Genomic DNA, 14,269 nt, shown 5'->3' with positions numbered 1-14,269 from the left:
TTTTTTTTTTTTTTTTTTTTTTTTTTTTTTTTTTTTTTTTTTTTTTTGGTATCATGAACTCTCATTTGTACTTTGAGATGTACATGTATATGAGTTTCTCTGGGATATCTGTCTCAGATAAGAATTGGTAGCTTGTAGGATCTGAACGTGTTAGCCTGTAGTGAACAATGTCAAAGTGAGTGCATCAACTAACACCCCCACCAGCAGTGTGTGGGAGGATGGAGGATCCACTTTCTTGCTGACTTTAAAATGGTTTGCCCATGACTAGATATGAAATGGTATCTCCTTGTTTCATTTTGCATCGTACTGGTTTTTTTTCACCTCTACATTGTTTCCACGTTTTTATTGATGCATGATAGTTGTATACTAGGATGCACACGTGTAACAATATAATTTGGACCAATATCATTCCCTACCATTTCCCTGTCTTCCCTCTTGTGACCATTTTTTTATTGTATTTTTCCTATTGACTATTGGAAGTGTTTATTACTTCTAGATTTACATGCTCCTTTGTCAGTTTTATCTATTAAAATTTATTTTCAAAGCTTAAGTCTTATACTTTTTACCTTCTTTATGGTCCACTTTTAGGAGTAGAAGTTCTTAATTTTAACAATAACTTATTAATGTTTTCCTTTTCTGGGTCTTATTTAAGAAATTCTTCTTTCCCCTAACATTATTAAAACATGCTCCAATAAATTCTTCTCAAAACTTTATAGTTTTGCCTCCCAAATGTAAATGTATATTCTACCTGAGTTGATACTTACATTCACTGTAAGGTATGAATCTGTATTACTTTGTGAATGGATAATTTATCTTCTTAGCAGTATTTACTAATAGTCCATTTTTATGCACTGATATACATTGCCCACTCAGTCATCTTTTGAGTTTCTCTGTATAGGTCTTTATTTCATTCATCTACTTGTCTGTCCTGCAACAGTACCACATTTCTTAGTTATCATTTGCATTACAATAATTTCCAATGTCTGATAAATCAAGTCCTCCTATTTAATTCTTCTTTACCAGTAACTTCCAATTTTTCACACAGGGTCTATATCTATTTATATTTGCCTAAATATTGACCCTTTCAATTGCTCTTCATTTTTTGCCATGTTTACTTGATTCTATTTGGGATCATTTTACTTCTGCCTGAAAACTTCCCTTCAAAATTTGCGTTGGTACAGGTGGGTGTTCTAGTGACTTTAGGTGTTTGTTCTCTAAAGTCTTGGTTTTGCCTTCATTTTTGAACATTTTTGATGAATGAGGAATTCTAGGTCTTTAAATATCTTAAACATATCCTATATTCCTCTAACTTTCATCATTTCTATTGATCAGTCATCTGTTTTATTATTTTTCATTTGAAAGTAATGTTTCTTATTTCTGAGTGCTTTTAAATTTTCCCTATTTTCTTTGTTCTATTTGTTTTGTTTCTACTTGTTCTGTTTGGTTTTATAGTATTTTTAAATCTGGTTTATTATTTTTCATTTTAATTTTTTATTATTTTCATTTTTAGAGTGTTTTCATACATTATCTCTTCAAATATTGCTTTACTTTCATTATCTCTCCTCTTCAGTTATTGTTTTATCATTTTGTATGTTTGTTTTGTTTTATTTTCTGAAGAACTGGAGATTGAACCCAGCCCTCTACCTCTGAGCTCAATCCCCAGCCCATTTTTAAAATTATGAGATAGGGTCTTGCTAAGTTGCTGAAGTTGGCCTCAAACTTGTTGATCCTCCTGCCTTAGCCTCCCGTGTCCCTGCCAACATGCTTGGATCCAGTTTATAACCTTTACAGATTCAAGTTCTTACTGAAATTATTTTTCTTATCCTGTGTATTCTCCAATATGTAAACCTAAGTTATTTTACAAACCTTGTCTGATAAATTAAATAACTGATTCTCCCAAAAGTTTGCTTAATTGACTTTTTTTGTTTCGTTTTATTGTTGTTTTCTTTCCCTTTTGGTTTTTGGCTAATTCTCTCACTTGTCTAGTATTATTATTGGTTTTTTTTATTATTATTGAGGGCAATTTTGTATATAAAAATTTAAAGAAATCAGAGATTCTGAATGTCATTATGTTCCTCCAGAGATGGTCCACTCTTGCTGGCACCAAAATTAAAGATTTCAATCACCTTAATTCTATTTTGGAATAACCTAATTTGAATTTATATCTCTGTGAGGATGGAATTGTTTCAGTTAGCTTTTTATTCAAAGATCTTATATGAAAGCTTTGATTATTTATAAGGGCTACTCTTCTTCTGCAGATGCTAAATTATGAATTTTGTTTCCTAGCCCCATAAGACTATCACAAGCTTTGCTCCATTTTTATAATTCTTTGCATATCCTTTCAGCCTGTTGTTTTCACATTAGCAAATAATTTTTTTAGGTGTTTTAAATTTTATTTTTAATTAACATAGTAATTATACATATTTATGGGATACAGGGTGATTTTTTAAAAATAAATGACAGCAGAATGCATTAAATTCATATTACACATATAGAGCACATTTTAAAATATATTTATCTTTTAGTTATAGTTAGACACAATATCTTAATTTTATTTATTTATTTTTATGTGGTGCTGAGGATCGAATGCAGGGCCTTGCACATGCTAGGCGAGCACTCTACCACTGAGCCACAACCCCAGCCTGAGAGCACAATTTTTTATACCTCTGATTATACAACATACATAAAGTATGTTCAGACCAATTCATGTCTTCATACATGTACTTTGGATAATGATGTCCATCATATTCCACCATCATTGTTAACCCCCTGTTCCCTCTCTTCCCCTCCCACCCCTCTGCCCTATCTAGAAAATTCAACTCAAAGTGGATCAAGGACCTAGGAATTAAATCAGAGATTCTGCATCTAATAGAAGAAAAAGCAGGCCCTAACCTTCATTATGTCGGGTTAGGCCCAACTTCCTTAATAAGACGTCTATAGTACAAGAATTAAAAGTAAGAATCAATAAATGGGATGGATTCAAAATAAAATTTTCTTCTCAGCAAAAAGAGAGAAAGAAAGAAAGAAAGAAAGAAGGAAAGAAAGAAAGAAAGAAAATCTGTGAGGTGAATAGAAAGCCTACATCTTGGGAGCACATTTTATCCCTCACACATTAATCTCTAGGGTATGTAAAGAATTCAAAAAGCTAAATATAAAAAAAAATAACCCAATCAATAAATGGGCCAAGGACTTGAACAGACATTTCTCAGAAGAGAATATACAATCAATCAACAATTATATGAAAAAATGTTCATCATCACTAGCAATAAGAGAAATACAAATCAAAACTACTCATCTTACTCCTGTCAGAATGGCAGCTATTACGAAGACAAACAACAATAAGTGTCGGCGAGGATGTGGGGAAAAAGTTACACTCATACATTGCTGGTGGGACTTCAAATTGGTGCAGCCAATTTGGAAAGCAGTATGGAGATTCCTTGGAAAACTGGGAACAGAACCACCATTTGACCCAGCTAACCCTCTCCTCAGTCTAGACCCAAAGGACTTAAAAACAGCATACTACAGGGACACAGCCACATCAATGTTTATAGCAGCACAATTCACAATAGCTAAACTGTGGCACCAACCTAGATGCCCTTAGGTAGATGAATGGATAAAAAAAAAGTGACATACATACACAATAGAATATTACTCAGCAATAAAAGAGAATAAAATCATGGCATTTGTAAGTAAATGGATGGAGCTGGAGAAGATAATGCTAAGTGAAGTTAGCCAATCTCCCAAAAAACAAATGCTGAATGTTTTCTCTGATATAACGTGATTGACACATTAGCAAATACTTAAAGAGGAAAAGTGACACTGTCAGGTTCACCTCTGCAGTCTTCATTTGTTCTCTCCAAGAGCTTAGCCCCTCAAATCCTTATTGCTTAGTAATCGCCTGATGTTTTTGAGTGAATTACTATTTGGATTTTATCTAGTTCTTCTTTTTATTTATTCTATTCTTCTTCACAGCATCCATTTTATTTTTTAAACAGTTTTTCTAGTTATTTAGCAGAAGGTTCCTGATAAATCTAAATTTACATGACCAGACCTTTCCATATGCATTTTAGAAACAATTTTTCAAGTTTGATTGAAAATAGTAACATTTTTATTAAAGTGTTATTGAGTCTATATCTTTGAGAAGTGACAACTTTATAATATTAAAACTTCCTGGGGTTGGCGTTGTGGCTCTTGTAGCATGTGCAAGGTCCTGGGTTCGATCCTCAGCACCACATAAAAATAAATAAATAAAATAAGGGTATTGTGTCTAACTACAACTAATATATATATATATATATATATATATTTTTTTTTTTTTTTTTTTTTTTTTAAACTTCCTATACATGAACATGGTATGTCTTCTTTTGGGTCATCTTTAAAGTTTTCCATTTTTAATGTTCTCTGTAATGGAATCAGACACCTAATAGATTTATTCATGGTTACTTCACATTTATATTACTATAATAACCAATATATTTTAGCTACTTTTCTAGTTAGTATTACTAAGGTGTATTGAATTTGTGTTACAACTGGTAATTCAACTATAAATTATTTTGCATTTTCTGTGAAAATAATCAGAATGTAATTTCCTTATGTTCATCTTTTACATATTTTAAACATCTAATCTTACTGTTTTAGTAACATGAGAATTATATGTACTTTGAATATTTAGTTACATTTGCCTGTTTTATCAGTCAGGGTTCAATCAAGGAAGCAAATCATTAGATATTATGTTATGATTATTTATTGTAAAAATTAATTCTTACATAATTGCAAAAGGATCTGGGAAAGTAAGGTCTAGAAGGGATTTGGAACATCGGAGTATAATGACTGATCAGGAATCATAGAACATACAATGGAACCTATGCACAAGCTGGAGTTGGCAAGGAGAGCTATGAAGCCAGGCACTTCCAACTTCCCAAGTGGAGCCGCTGAGAGAAGGCTATGGAATGTGGATGTATCTGTGTCTGGTGGTGAGGCTGGGATCACTGGTATGACTTGGGGTCAATAGAAAAGGTAAAGAGATAATACAGAGTAAGGATCAATAAGGAAAATCTGCAGCCCAGCAGCAATCTCCATGAGAAAGAGTGAGCATTCACTGGCAACTGTGCCTCTTTCGCTGCATCTAACCACTATGACCAACTAAATCACAAAAATACACAGAAATGAACTCTGGGAAAGTTACATCTTACCTTCGTGACAGCACAAGGCTACCAATGTGTAAAGCCTGGTGTTTCTCTTATTCCTAGCCTATAGCTCTAGTTAGAGGAAACTGTCAAGTTCTCAGCAGGAGAGTGTTTGCTTCAGGCAGGCCTAGAGCTGAACTGCACATGAAACAATACAGATAAGGGTTTCTCATTTAAGAACTTAAAAGAAGAAGAAAGAAAACATAAAAGAAACACAGCAAAACATAAAATCTTGCCTGTCACAGCTACTTAAATTGACTAGATAGTTTTTATTTCTCCCAGCCTTATTTATGTTTAAGGATTTATTCCTATCACATTTTCAATTGTTATGCAATAATCATTTATTGGCATGGAAAGGGCATTAGTTAGAAATCAAAGCTAGTAGGTAGAACCAGAACCACATGGATTCAAAAGAACACAGTGTCCTAAGTTTTCATTAGGAGCGCCAAAAGAGGGCAGAACGTTCATTTCATATGTAGAAAATGACATTTAGTCAAATGGAATCTCAATCAGGTATTGTGTACAATGGACCATCAGAGTTAGGCAATGAAAATATTCAGTCTAGAAAAAATCAAATCAAATATCTTAGATAAAAATATTCATGGGGGCTGGGGATATAACTCAGTTGGTAGAGTGTTTGCCTAGCATGCACAAGGCCCTGGGTTTAATCCCCAGCACCACCAAAATAATAAAACAAAAATATTCATTTTAAAACTTAGGTTATAAATAAAGGAGAATGTTTCTAGTGGAACCATGAGAATGCAAGAAAAGAAGATAAGACATCTCTTCAGGGTGACTCACTGACCAAAGTACACAAAGTACATTCCCCCCCACCCCCACCCCTTAAACTGACCAGATTGCAGAAGGACAGTCTGGTGAAGGACTTAAAATGGTCCCAGTTTCTAAGGTATCAGAGTCATTGAAAGCTAAATGCAAACAGGGATTTTGTGGTTCAAAGATAATGGCATATTATGTGTTAGTGTGGTTTCATGTAATTTCTTTGGTTATTCACCAAAATCCTGTATGAAGTACAATAAGGTAATCCAAACCTTCAAAAATGCTAACTTTTGGAGAAAACAACAACAACAAGAACATTCAAATAAAGAAAGAAAAACTTGGGGGAAATTATGGCTATTCTTTTTCTGAGGTCAATTAATTCATCAGAAATAAATATGTCTCCTGAACCTCTAGAATATCAGTTATTAATTAAAGCAAAACAAAACACTGACAAAATATTAATTAGCTGGGGGGGGGGGACTGAGGTTGTGACTCAGAGGTAGAACGCTCGCCTACCATGCGCAAGGCACTGGGTTTGATTCTCAGCACCATATAAAAATAAAGATGTTGTGTCCACCTATAACTTAAAAAATAAATATTTAAAAAATTAGCTGGGAAGAATGTCATACTGAATAGTTAATTAATACCCATAAACCTTAAGTCATCCTCCCCATCACCAAATCTTTACCAAAATTTCTATAAAATATCCACTTGAAAACACAAGTTTCAATTATTTTTAATTCTGATTTTCTACTATAACCAAAATCTGGGGTGTTGAAGAGAAATGAAAGACAAAAATAGGCAAAGGGACTAGTTAATGCATAAACTGGATAATCCAAAGCCCCAAACAATCCAAAATTATTGCATTAGGCAAGTTGTGTTATGTGTAGTAACAATGCATTTGCTGCAAGGAAAATACTTAATTAGAATAATATAAAGTTTTACTTTAGAAGTCAGAGTTATAGATTCAAACTTAAAAAAAAAATTATAATAAGGTTGGCAAATAAGGGTGGCAAATCACTTTGGTTCAACTCTATCACCACCACCAACTATAATTAACTACTTAATCAGGAGTACAGTAAAATGTTTATGTTTTATGGTGATTTTATTTAAATAATTAGAAGAAACTGATTGCCATCCATAATGAAAATGAAAATAAATCAGGGAATTTGCTTACAATCTCATATGTGAAAAATAAGTCTGTGCAAACACACAAAGGAAGAATTTAACATTTTCATGGGAAAAAATGCTGTAATGCTGTAAGAATAATAATGATTGAGAAATACTGATGTCTTTGGGGAAATGCTTTAAAAATTAAATGATTTCATTCAAAGATTTTAAAAATATAAAAATAAGTAATCTCATTCAGCAAAAAATCAAGTTGTAAATTCTTGTACTTTTCATTAATTTATGATAATTCATTCTGCAAAATTACTAGCATGGACCAATAGTTAATAAATTCCTTCAATGTATCTAAACAGTAATTTTATAATATTCCAGTCATTTCATGAAATTGAGTTCAGAATACTATCCAGATCAAAGAAATTACTTTGTAACTGACCAAACCTGCTTTATCCTCAGATTTATTCTGAGGGTGCAGGGAAGAAAAAAAATCTATCTGTATTGGCTATTAAATACACCACAGTTCATTAAGCACAATTGTCCCAATTCTCCTGGTCGCTCTTCTTTGAAAATCAGAAATGGGATTGCTTGGAGGAAAACACAAAAGCACAACTACACATCTGCCTCTAGAACCCTGATTAGGTAAGTAACATTGAGATTGTGGAACCAAAATCTTTAGTATTCTACTTTTTGAAAGAAAAATATACTGTCCATCAACACGGTTTGTTCTTGACCTCCCTTTTAACTCCAGTTGTCACTGAGTCAGTTCCATTTGGCATGGTGGATCTTTGTGGCTATAATGACTGGAGAAAGGTGGGGCATCTCAACTTCATAGGAAGGTAGAGGATAGTTTCACTCCATTACCTGGAGACCAGACTTTTTGTCACTGGATGGTGGGATCCAGCAGCCTTGCTCTGTGCCTATTCCAGGTATATGGGGTTCCTGTCTCCATGGCTGCACTGACCCTATAGAAAAAAGAAAAAAAGCAAATTAAAAAAAAAGAAATTTAGTATTCACATTATTCACAATGTCCAACAAAAGAGACCCTTAAAAACTGGGGTTTGAGAATTGGCCTGAAATACAAAAAGAACACATTCTCAAACTATTGTGGACTCAATTTCAAAAATTAAAACTGTCTTGGTTGGTTGAGAAAATCCAAAGAGCTATGCACCTGATATTGCTCTTTGGCTTTCTCTGTGTACTTCCTGTCTCCACATCTGGACCATAAATTACTTTGGAACAAACTCAAGTTTTCAGTGCACTTTTATCCCATTCTCTCAGTGTGGTCTTCTGCCCCTAGCAAGTTACTTTGCACTTAACTTGTACCAGTTGATATTGGCTAAGGTCAACAAAAATGACTCTATGAATCTACCACAAGTACTATGTTTTCACGGACTTTCTAAGAACAGAGAAGGGATTGGCTCAAAGCCAAAATTGAGCTTTATCTCCTTCCCCAAGCACACTTTCACCCCAGGCAGCTGATCGGGGATATATTACTCATATTGGGAGACAGTTAGATGAGTGGCCCCATAAAATGGGTTAAATTGTTTATAGCAGAGTACAAAAAAAAGTAGACATTCTAAACTATCCCTGACTACACAGCTAACTATAATGAGTCTTTAGTTTTTTTCTAAATGTAACCACATTCTTATCATAACATTGTGCTGGTGAGTGACTTGAAAAATTATATAATATGTACCTCTAAAGTAAATTACCTTCATAAAAAAGAAGTATGTGCTTTTAGATGCTTAAAAAAAGTTCTATGTAACCACATAGATGCTGTTACTTTCTAGTAGTAACAAAAAATAACAAAAAAACAAGCAGCTTTTCAAAATGCTGAATTTTTAAATTATCCAGGCAACAGTAATATATATATATTACTTATTGTGGTATTTATGGTTTTTATAGTCAAGTCTTAAGTGTAGCTTAACATCCAGGCCTTGTTCAAATTAGGCAATAAGGATTTACTGAGTTTAGTATTTTGGGTTACCTGGAAGCATGTGTACAAGAGAGGTTTTAGAGTGACTTTTCCAGAATAAGAAGCCTATGTTCTCTCTATAAGGAAATCTGAAAAGAAGGTTATGGTAATAAGCATGAAGGGCAAATATCAGAAAATAAAGTAGAACTGATATTTTATTGGCTCATTTTATTAGCAGTGGAAATGCTTTTGTTGGCACAAAGATTCTCTAAGCTTTTTCAAAGGCTTATGACACAAAAGCATGTTCAATAATGTCCTCCAGGCTATGAAAAAACAATAATGCTACCTAAGACACGGCCCAAGAGATTTACCATAATACAACTCCTGGCAAAAGTGCTATGTCAGAGGATATTTAACTCCATTTCTACCTGAAGCAGACTGAGTTCTAGAACAGTTTGAGAACCTGGGTTGATTTTATTGTCTCTCTGTGGCCTGACTGGACTTCATAGCCAGCCAGGGATCTGGCCGAGGTCTAGCCCCTGTTAAGACTTGAATACTCTGAAATCTCCAGATCAACTTACATTCACAGGAATCCTTCCCACCAGACATAAACACATTTTCTTGAAGCCATTTACAATTTCACTGGATCTATACTGACAGCTATCCATACAGATTCCAAACCCAAGAACGACCTTAAAACCCTAATTCAAAATAAGAAGTCACTCACTGAGCACTTGCTCAAAGTGACCTAGCAGACTGCTATGTGACTAGAGTTTTAGTGAACATGGTAATCTCATATAAGACAAAAATACAGTCCAAATTTGTTTCTCTAAAGCTCTATGGTATTTAAATACAACCCAGATGCTCACATAACTTATATAATTTTACTACTGTTTTTCTGGTTAGATGAGACTTTTCACTGGAAAACACTCATGATCCAGATAAAGATAACCATTCACCAAGCTCCAGGGAGGATAACTGGACAACATCTGCTGCCTGACCATCCTTGCCAGCGGAAGGCTGACTCCCATTCCTGATGTCTTGATGTTCCTTTATGACCACAAACTATAGAAAAGAAAAGGAAAAGAGAAGTTATGGTTATAATTCACAAACCATCCCATCATACATCAATTAAAACCTATGGCTTTATCATATTCATATACCTTATCCTACATAAGACAACAGAAAAAAGAGTCTGTCAAATTTATTTCTCTAGCTCATGAAAGACTCCATTTTAAATTAGAAACTCTATGCTACTTTCTATTAAAGCAACTGGACACTACCAATATCTGTACTGAAGATTCTATTCTAATTCTGGAATCCCAGTTTTGGGGCATGGATCCCTGTGGGCTAACATTTTACTATAAATAATCCAAGAATCCATAAGTATTCTAAGCATTGTTCATTGGCCAAATAATATCACATACATGTTTGTATATCACTTTCCATATACACACAAATTCATTTAAATATAAGTACTAATAACTAATAGTGCAAATACTATCTTGCAGAGATCCATCAAATGTTTTCTTACGGTTAAACAGACTGGGAAACAGAATTATAAAGGGAGACCCAGAAAAAAACATTTCTCTTCAGTCAACAAAAATGATCATTCTTTTCATTATTTGGATTGTCTAACACTGATCGGGCACTTGGAATGCAGGCTGAGCAGAGTTCACTGGCTTGCTCTGAGGCTAGATAGATTAGATATTAAAACAGATCAATGATAAAAGAAAAAAAAAATAAAAGAAAGAAGTGACCCATGCTCTAGGATAAAGGACACAGATGGCTGAAATCCTTCTTTGTCAATCAGTAACCCAGTAGAGGGACTGCCCAAAGTTCTGACTGACCATGCTCCACTGGTTCAGAAATGCGCCTTCCACAGGAAGAAGCCCAGAACCCAGAATCAAGAGAATAGGAATTTGAAATTATAAAAGTATAGGAATGGATGATGAATGGAGTCAATTAGGGAGAAGAGAGGGGAATGTTGGTAATAAAAGGGTAAATCTCATGAACATATGTTCTCATTTTCTTATTTTCCACAACACTAATCACCCTTTGTCTTCTCCTTATTAATGGTCTCTCTGCAGAAACATTTTGCAAAACCAATATGGGACCACTGTTTAAGGGCACAGGCCCATTATTTCTGGTTCAAGTCAAAATCCCTCCCTCTACACCACAAATGTTCCAACCATTTGCCTCTCTGCTGGAAGAACACAGGACCCAAATTTCTGGGCTGAGATGGGGAAGGCAGCTGATGGAACCAGATTTGTTTCTTCTGCTTCTCCTTCCAGTCTGGGTACTCAGCTCTCTCCCACTCCCTCTGGTATCTGCAGCAGCAGTTGGTGTGGATGACACTTATGACAGCTGGGGAGGACAGAGCTCAGCAGCCCAGGCGTTTCCTAACAGCACTGAGCCAACAAGCAAGTGACATGCAGCAAATGTTTCTGAGCTGGGAATGTAGCTCAGAACTTGCCTAGCACATGTGAAGCCCTGGGTTTAATTCAAGCATACACACACAAATTAATAATAATAATAAAATAAATAGGGCTGAGGTTGTGGCTCAGTGGTAGAGCGCTCGCTAGCACGTTTGAAGCCCTGGGTTCAATTCTCAGCACCACATAAAAATAAATAAATAAAATAAAGGTATCATGTCCAACTACAACCAAAAAAATAAATATTTTTAAAAAATAATAAAATAAATAAAAATAAAGGATTGTGTTTCTCCTTATTTCCCCTGATTTAAATTAGATAAGCTAAACCTGCCATCCAAAACCTAAATGAAATACCACACAGATTGCAAAGCAATGTGGGTACTTCCAAAGTCCACAGTCAGGAGGCTTCCAAGAACTGAGCAAATTCTACAGGTAAATCCTCCCAGAATCACATACTGTGGCACTTACAGAGACTTAAGGGATCTGAGAGACCATCTAATCTAAGTCCCTTGTACTGAAGAGGAAGCAAGATCCATAGAGCTTAAGGGACTTGCTGAAGATAGCCAGGTAGTAAGGGAGATCTCACATTTCTTATTTCTATACTCAAACTCTACCAAAAAAAACAAGTAAACACTGAATGCCTATAACAGTAGGAACACATGATCACTTGTTAGTAAAGAGCTCAATCACAAGAAAGTTACCCTCTGGGATGCATGGTGAGGTGGGGTTAGGGGAGTAGAGATACGTGGAAAGAGCTCCAAACATTGCCTTTCCCCCTGCAAAACTTCTTCCTAACAGTTCTTCCCTAAGGTTTCAATCCTCCCTGGCCTGCTACATATTCCAAGCTTTTCTGCAACATACACCACAGATACACCAACAGAGCACACTCAATCAGTTCTCTGATGGATTTCTGGAAATGGAAATTCCCAGCATCAAGAGTTTAGCTTGTTGCAAGTCTTCCCTCTAGTGGTCTGAAATCAATACTGAAGCAGATGACCTGCCAAGTATCTTGAATTTCTAGATCTAGTATGTTTTTTGGAAAACATTCAGGGTTGACAGATAAAATACAAAACAGCCAATTGACTAACTCAAATCTGCCTTTGAATTAAACTTGAACTTTCATTATAAGTATGAATTTAAGCATCCTGTATTTTTGTTAATCTGGAAACTATTTTGCTACTGAAGTCTAGGGACTTAAAATGTGCATGAGGAAAAAATATTAAGAATGCCAGGAGCATAATCTTGAATTTTTAAGATATCCATGTGAAAGGGATCACCTAAAATTTGGGGAAAACTTCACATAACCTAATAATTTAAGTCATAAAAAAAAGGTATACATAGAAAAAAAATCCCCTACAATTCTTTTGCCATTAAATTAGGATGGTATTTTAATTCAGATTCCCTTAATATAGGACACAGTTCCTCCACCATCCCACCCCTAACCCTCCCCAGCTGATGTAGTGTTGGCTAACACAGATACTAGTTGAAAATTATAACAGATTCCAGTTGCTCCAAACTCAGTAAAGGAGAAGAAAAAGTGAACTGGGATGTATATCAACCCACTTCTTGGCTTCGTCTACTTTGGTCACATTACCCAAGGTTTGGGGAAAGAAGACATTCCAGCCTCTCCTTCAGCAGGCTTGCCTTGGCTCACGTCTCTGCTTGACTCTTCATAGGGATTCTTTGCATTTTTCAATAGCAGCTTCTGAGTCCTGAGATAAAGCCAAAATCTGATACAATCTCAAAACAAACCATTCATCCCACTCACTGATGGCCAGGGACAACTATCTTGTCAGAAGAGGTCTATCAACAGTGCACATGTGGTCAAGCACATAGCTGAAGATTAATAGCCGGTAAGCAGCCACTCTTATCAGCACAGTTCAGTAAATAACCACAGATCTGTTCCCAGTGAATTTTACAATTCTGGATAGATTTCAGTGAAAAGAAAAAGAAAGGGCTCTGATGAGCCTTCTTTTTGAAGTAACAGCCCTTACCACTTTTGATTTTAGGAATAAGAGCATTGAATCTAAAGACATTCGTCTTTGTAAGTAAAGTCTCTGAACTTTTCTGCTGTGCTGCTTAGAATTCCAAGCCAATGGGATGGGGATGTAGATCAGTGATAGAGCACTTGCATGGTATATGTGAGGCCCCGGTTTCAATCCCCAGAAACACACACACACACGCACACACACACACACACACCTCCAATTAAACAAATCTAGCAATTTGCCTTTAGTTTTCAATCCAGATCTCTGAAAGATGTCAGTATAATGTAAGACATAATAACATCATAATACATCAAACAGAGAAAAACAATTATAGCACACATGAATTTGTTTCTTTTTTCCAACTTTTTCTACACTATTTGTCAGGATCTACCTTTGTTTTGGCATATTGTCCAGTGGAATGACCTATATAGATCATTAAATGTTCTTTTCTAAAACATCTGAGTTTAAATACCAGTTTAAAAAGTGCAATGTAGGGCTGGGGTTGTAGCTGGGCTGGGGTTGTGGCTCAGTGGTAGAGCGCTTGCCTAGCATGCATGAGGCACTGGGTTCAATCCCCAGCACCACATAAAAATAAAGGTATTGTGACCATCTAAGACTAATATATATATTTTAAAGTGCAATGTACTTTAGATTAGACCTAGAGGAGTGAAGGGAGGGAAGCGGGTTTGGGAGTAGGAAGGATAGAAGAATGAATCAGACATTATTACCCTATGTGCACATATGATTACATGACCGGTGTGATTTTATATCATGTACAACCAGCAGAATGAAAAGTTATACTCCATTTATGTATGATATATCAAAATGAATTATACTGTCATG

At 35.2% G+C, this 14,269-nt stretch overlaps 1 protein-coding gene and 2 non-coding genes across 3 annotated transcripts in view; 2 read left to right on the top strand and 1 right to left on the bottom strand.

Annotated features, from left to right (window-relative positions):
- Positions 1-5,796: 5,796 nt before the first annotated feature.
- Positions 5,797-5,869, top strand: Trnaa-agc. Its single transcript has one exon. It is a non-coding gene; the product is annotated as a tRNA-Ala (tRNA).
- An 814-nt stretch (positions 5,870-6,683) lies between these two features.
- The window catches only part of Egf (epidermal growth factor), a 91,878-nt gene continuing 84,292 nt past the window's right edge, over positions 6,684-14,269 (bottom strand). Inside the window, 3 exon segments of the mRNA XM_015484643.2 lie at positions 6,684-8,050; positions 9,963-10,068; positions 13,033-13,150. Of these exon segments, the coding sequence (XP_015340129.1) occupies positions 7,848-8,050; positions 9,963-10,068; positions 13,033-13,150 (427 nt within the window). The 3' untranslated portion in view covers positions 6,684-7,847.
- Positions 13,941-14,013, top strand: Trnaa-agc. The gene has a single exon. It is a non-coding gene; the product is annotated as a tRNA-Ala (tRNA).

This window comes from Marmota marmota, unplaced genomic scaffold (genome assembly GCF_001458135.2).
Source record: "Marmota marmota marmota unplaced genomic scaffold, marMar, whole genome shotgun sequence".
Lineage (NCBI taxonomy): Eukaryota > Metazoa > Chordata > Mammalia > Rodentia > Sciuridae > Marmota > Marmota marmota.
Note: the sequence above shows the minus strand (reverse complement) of the source record. Positions and strands in the feature narration are given on the sequence as shown.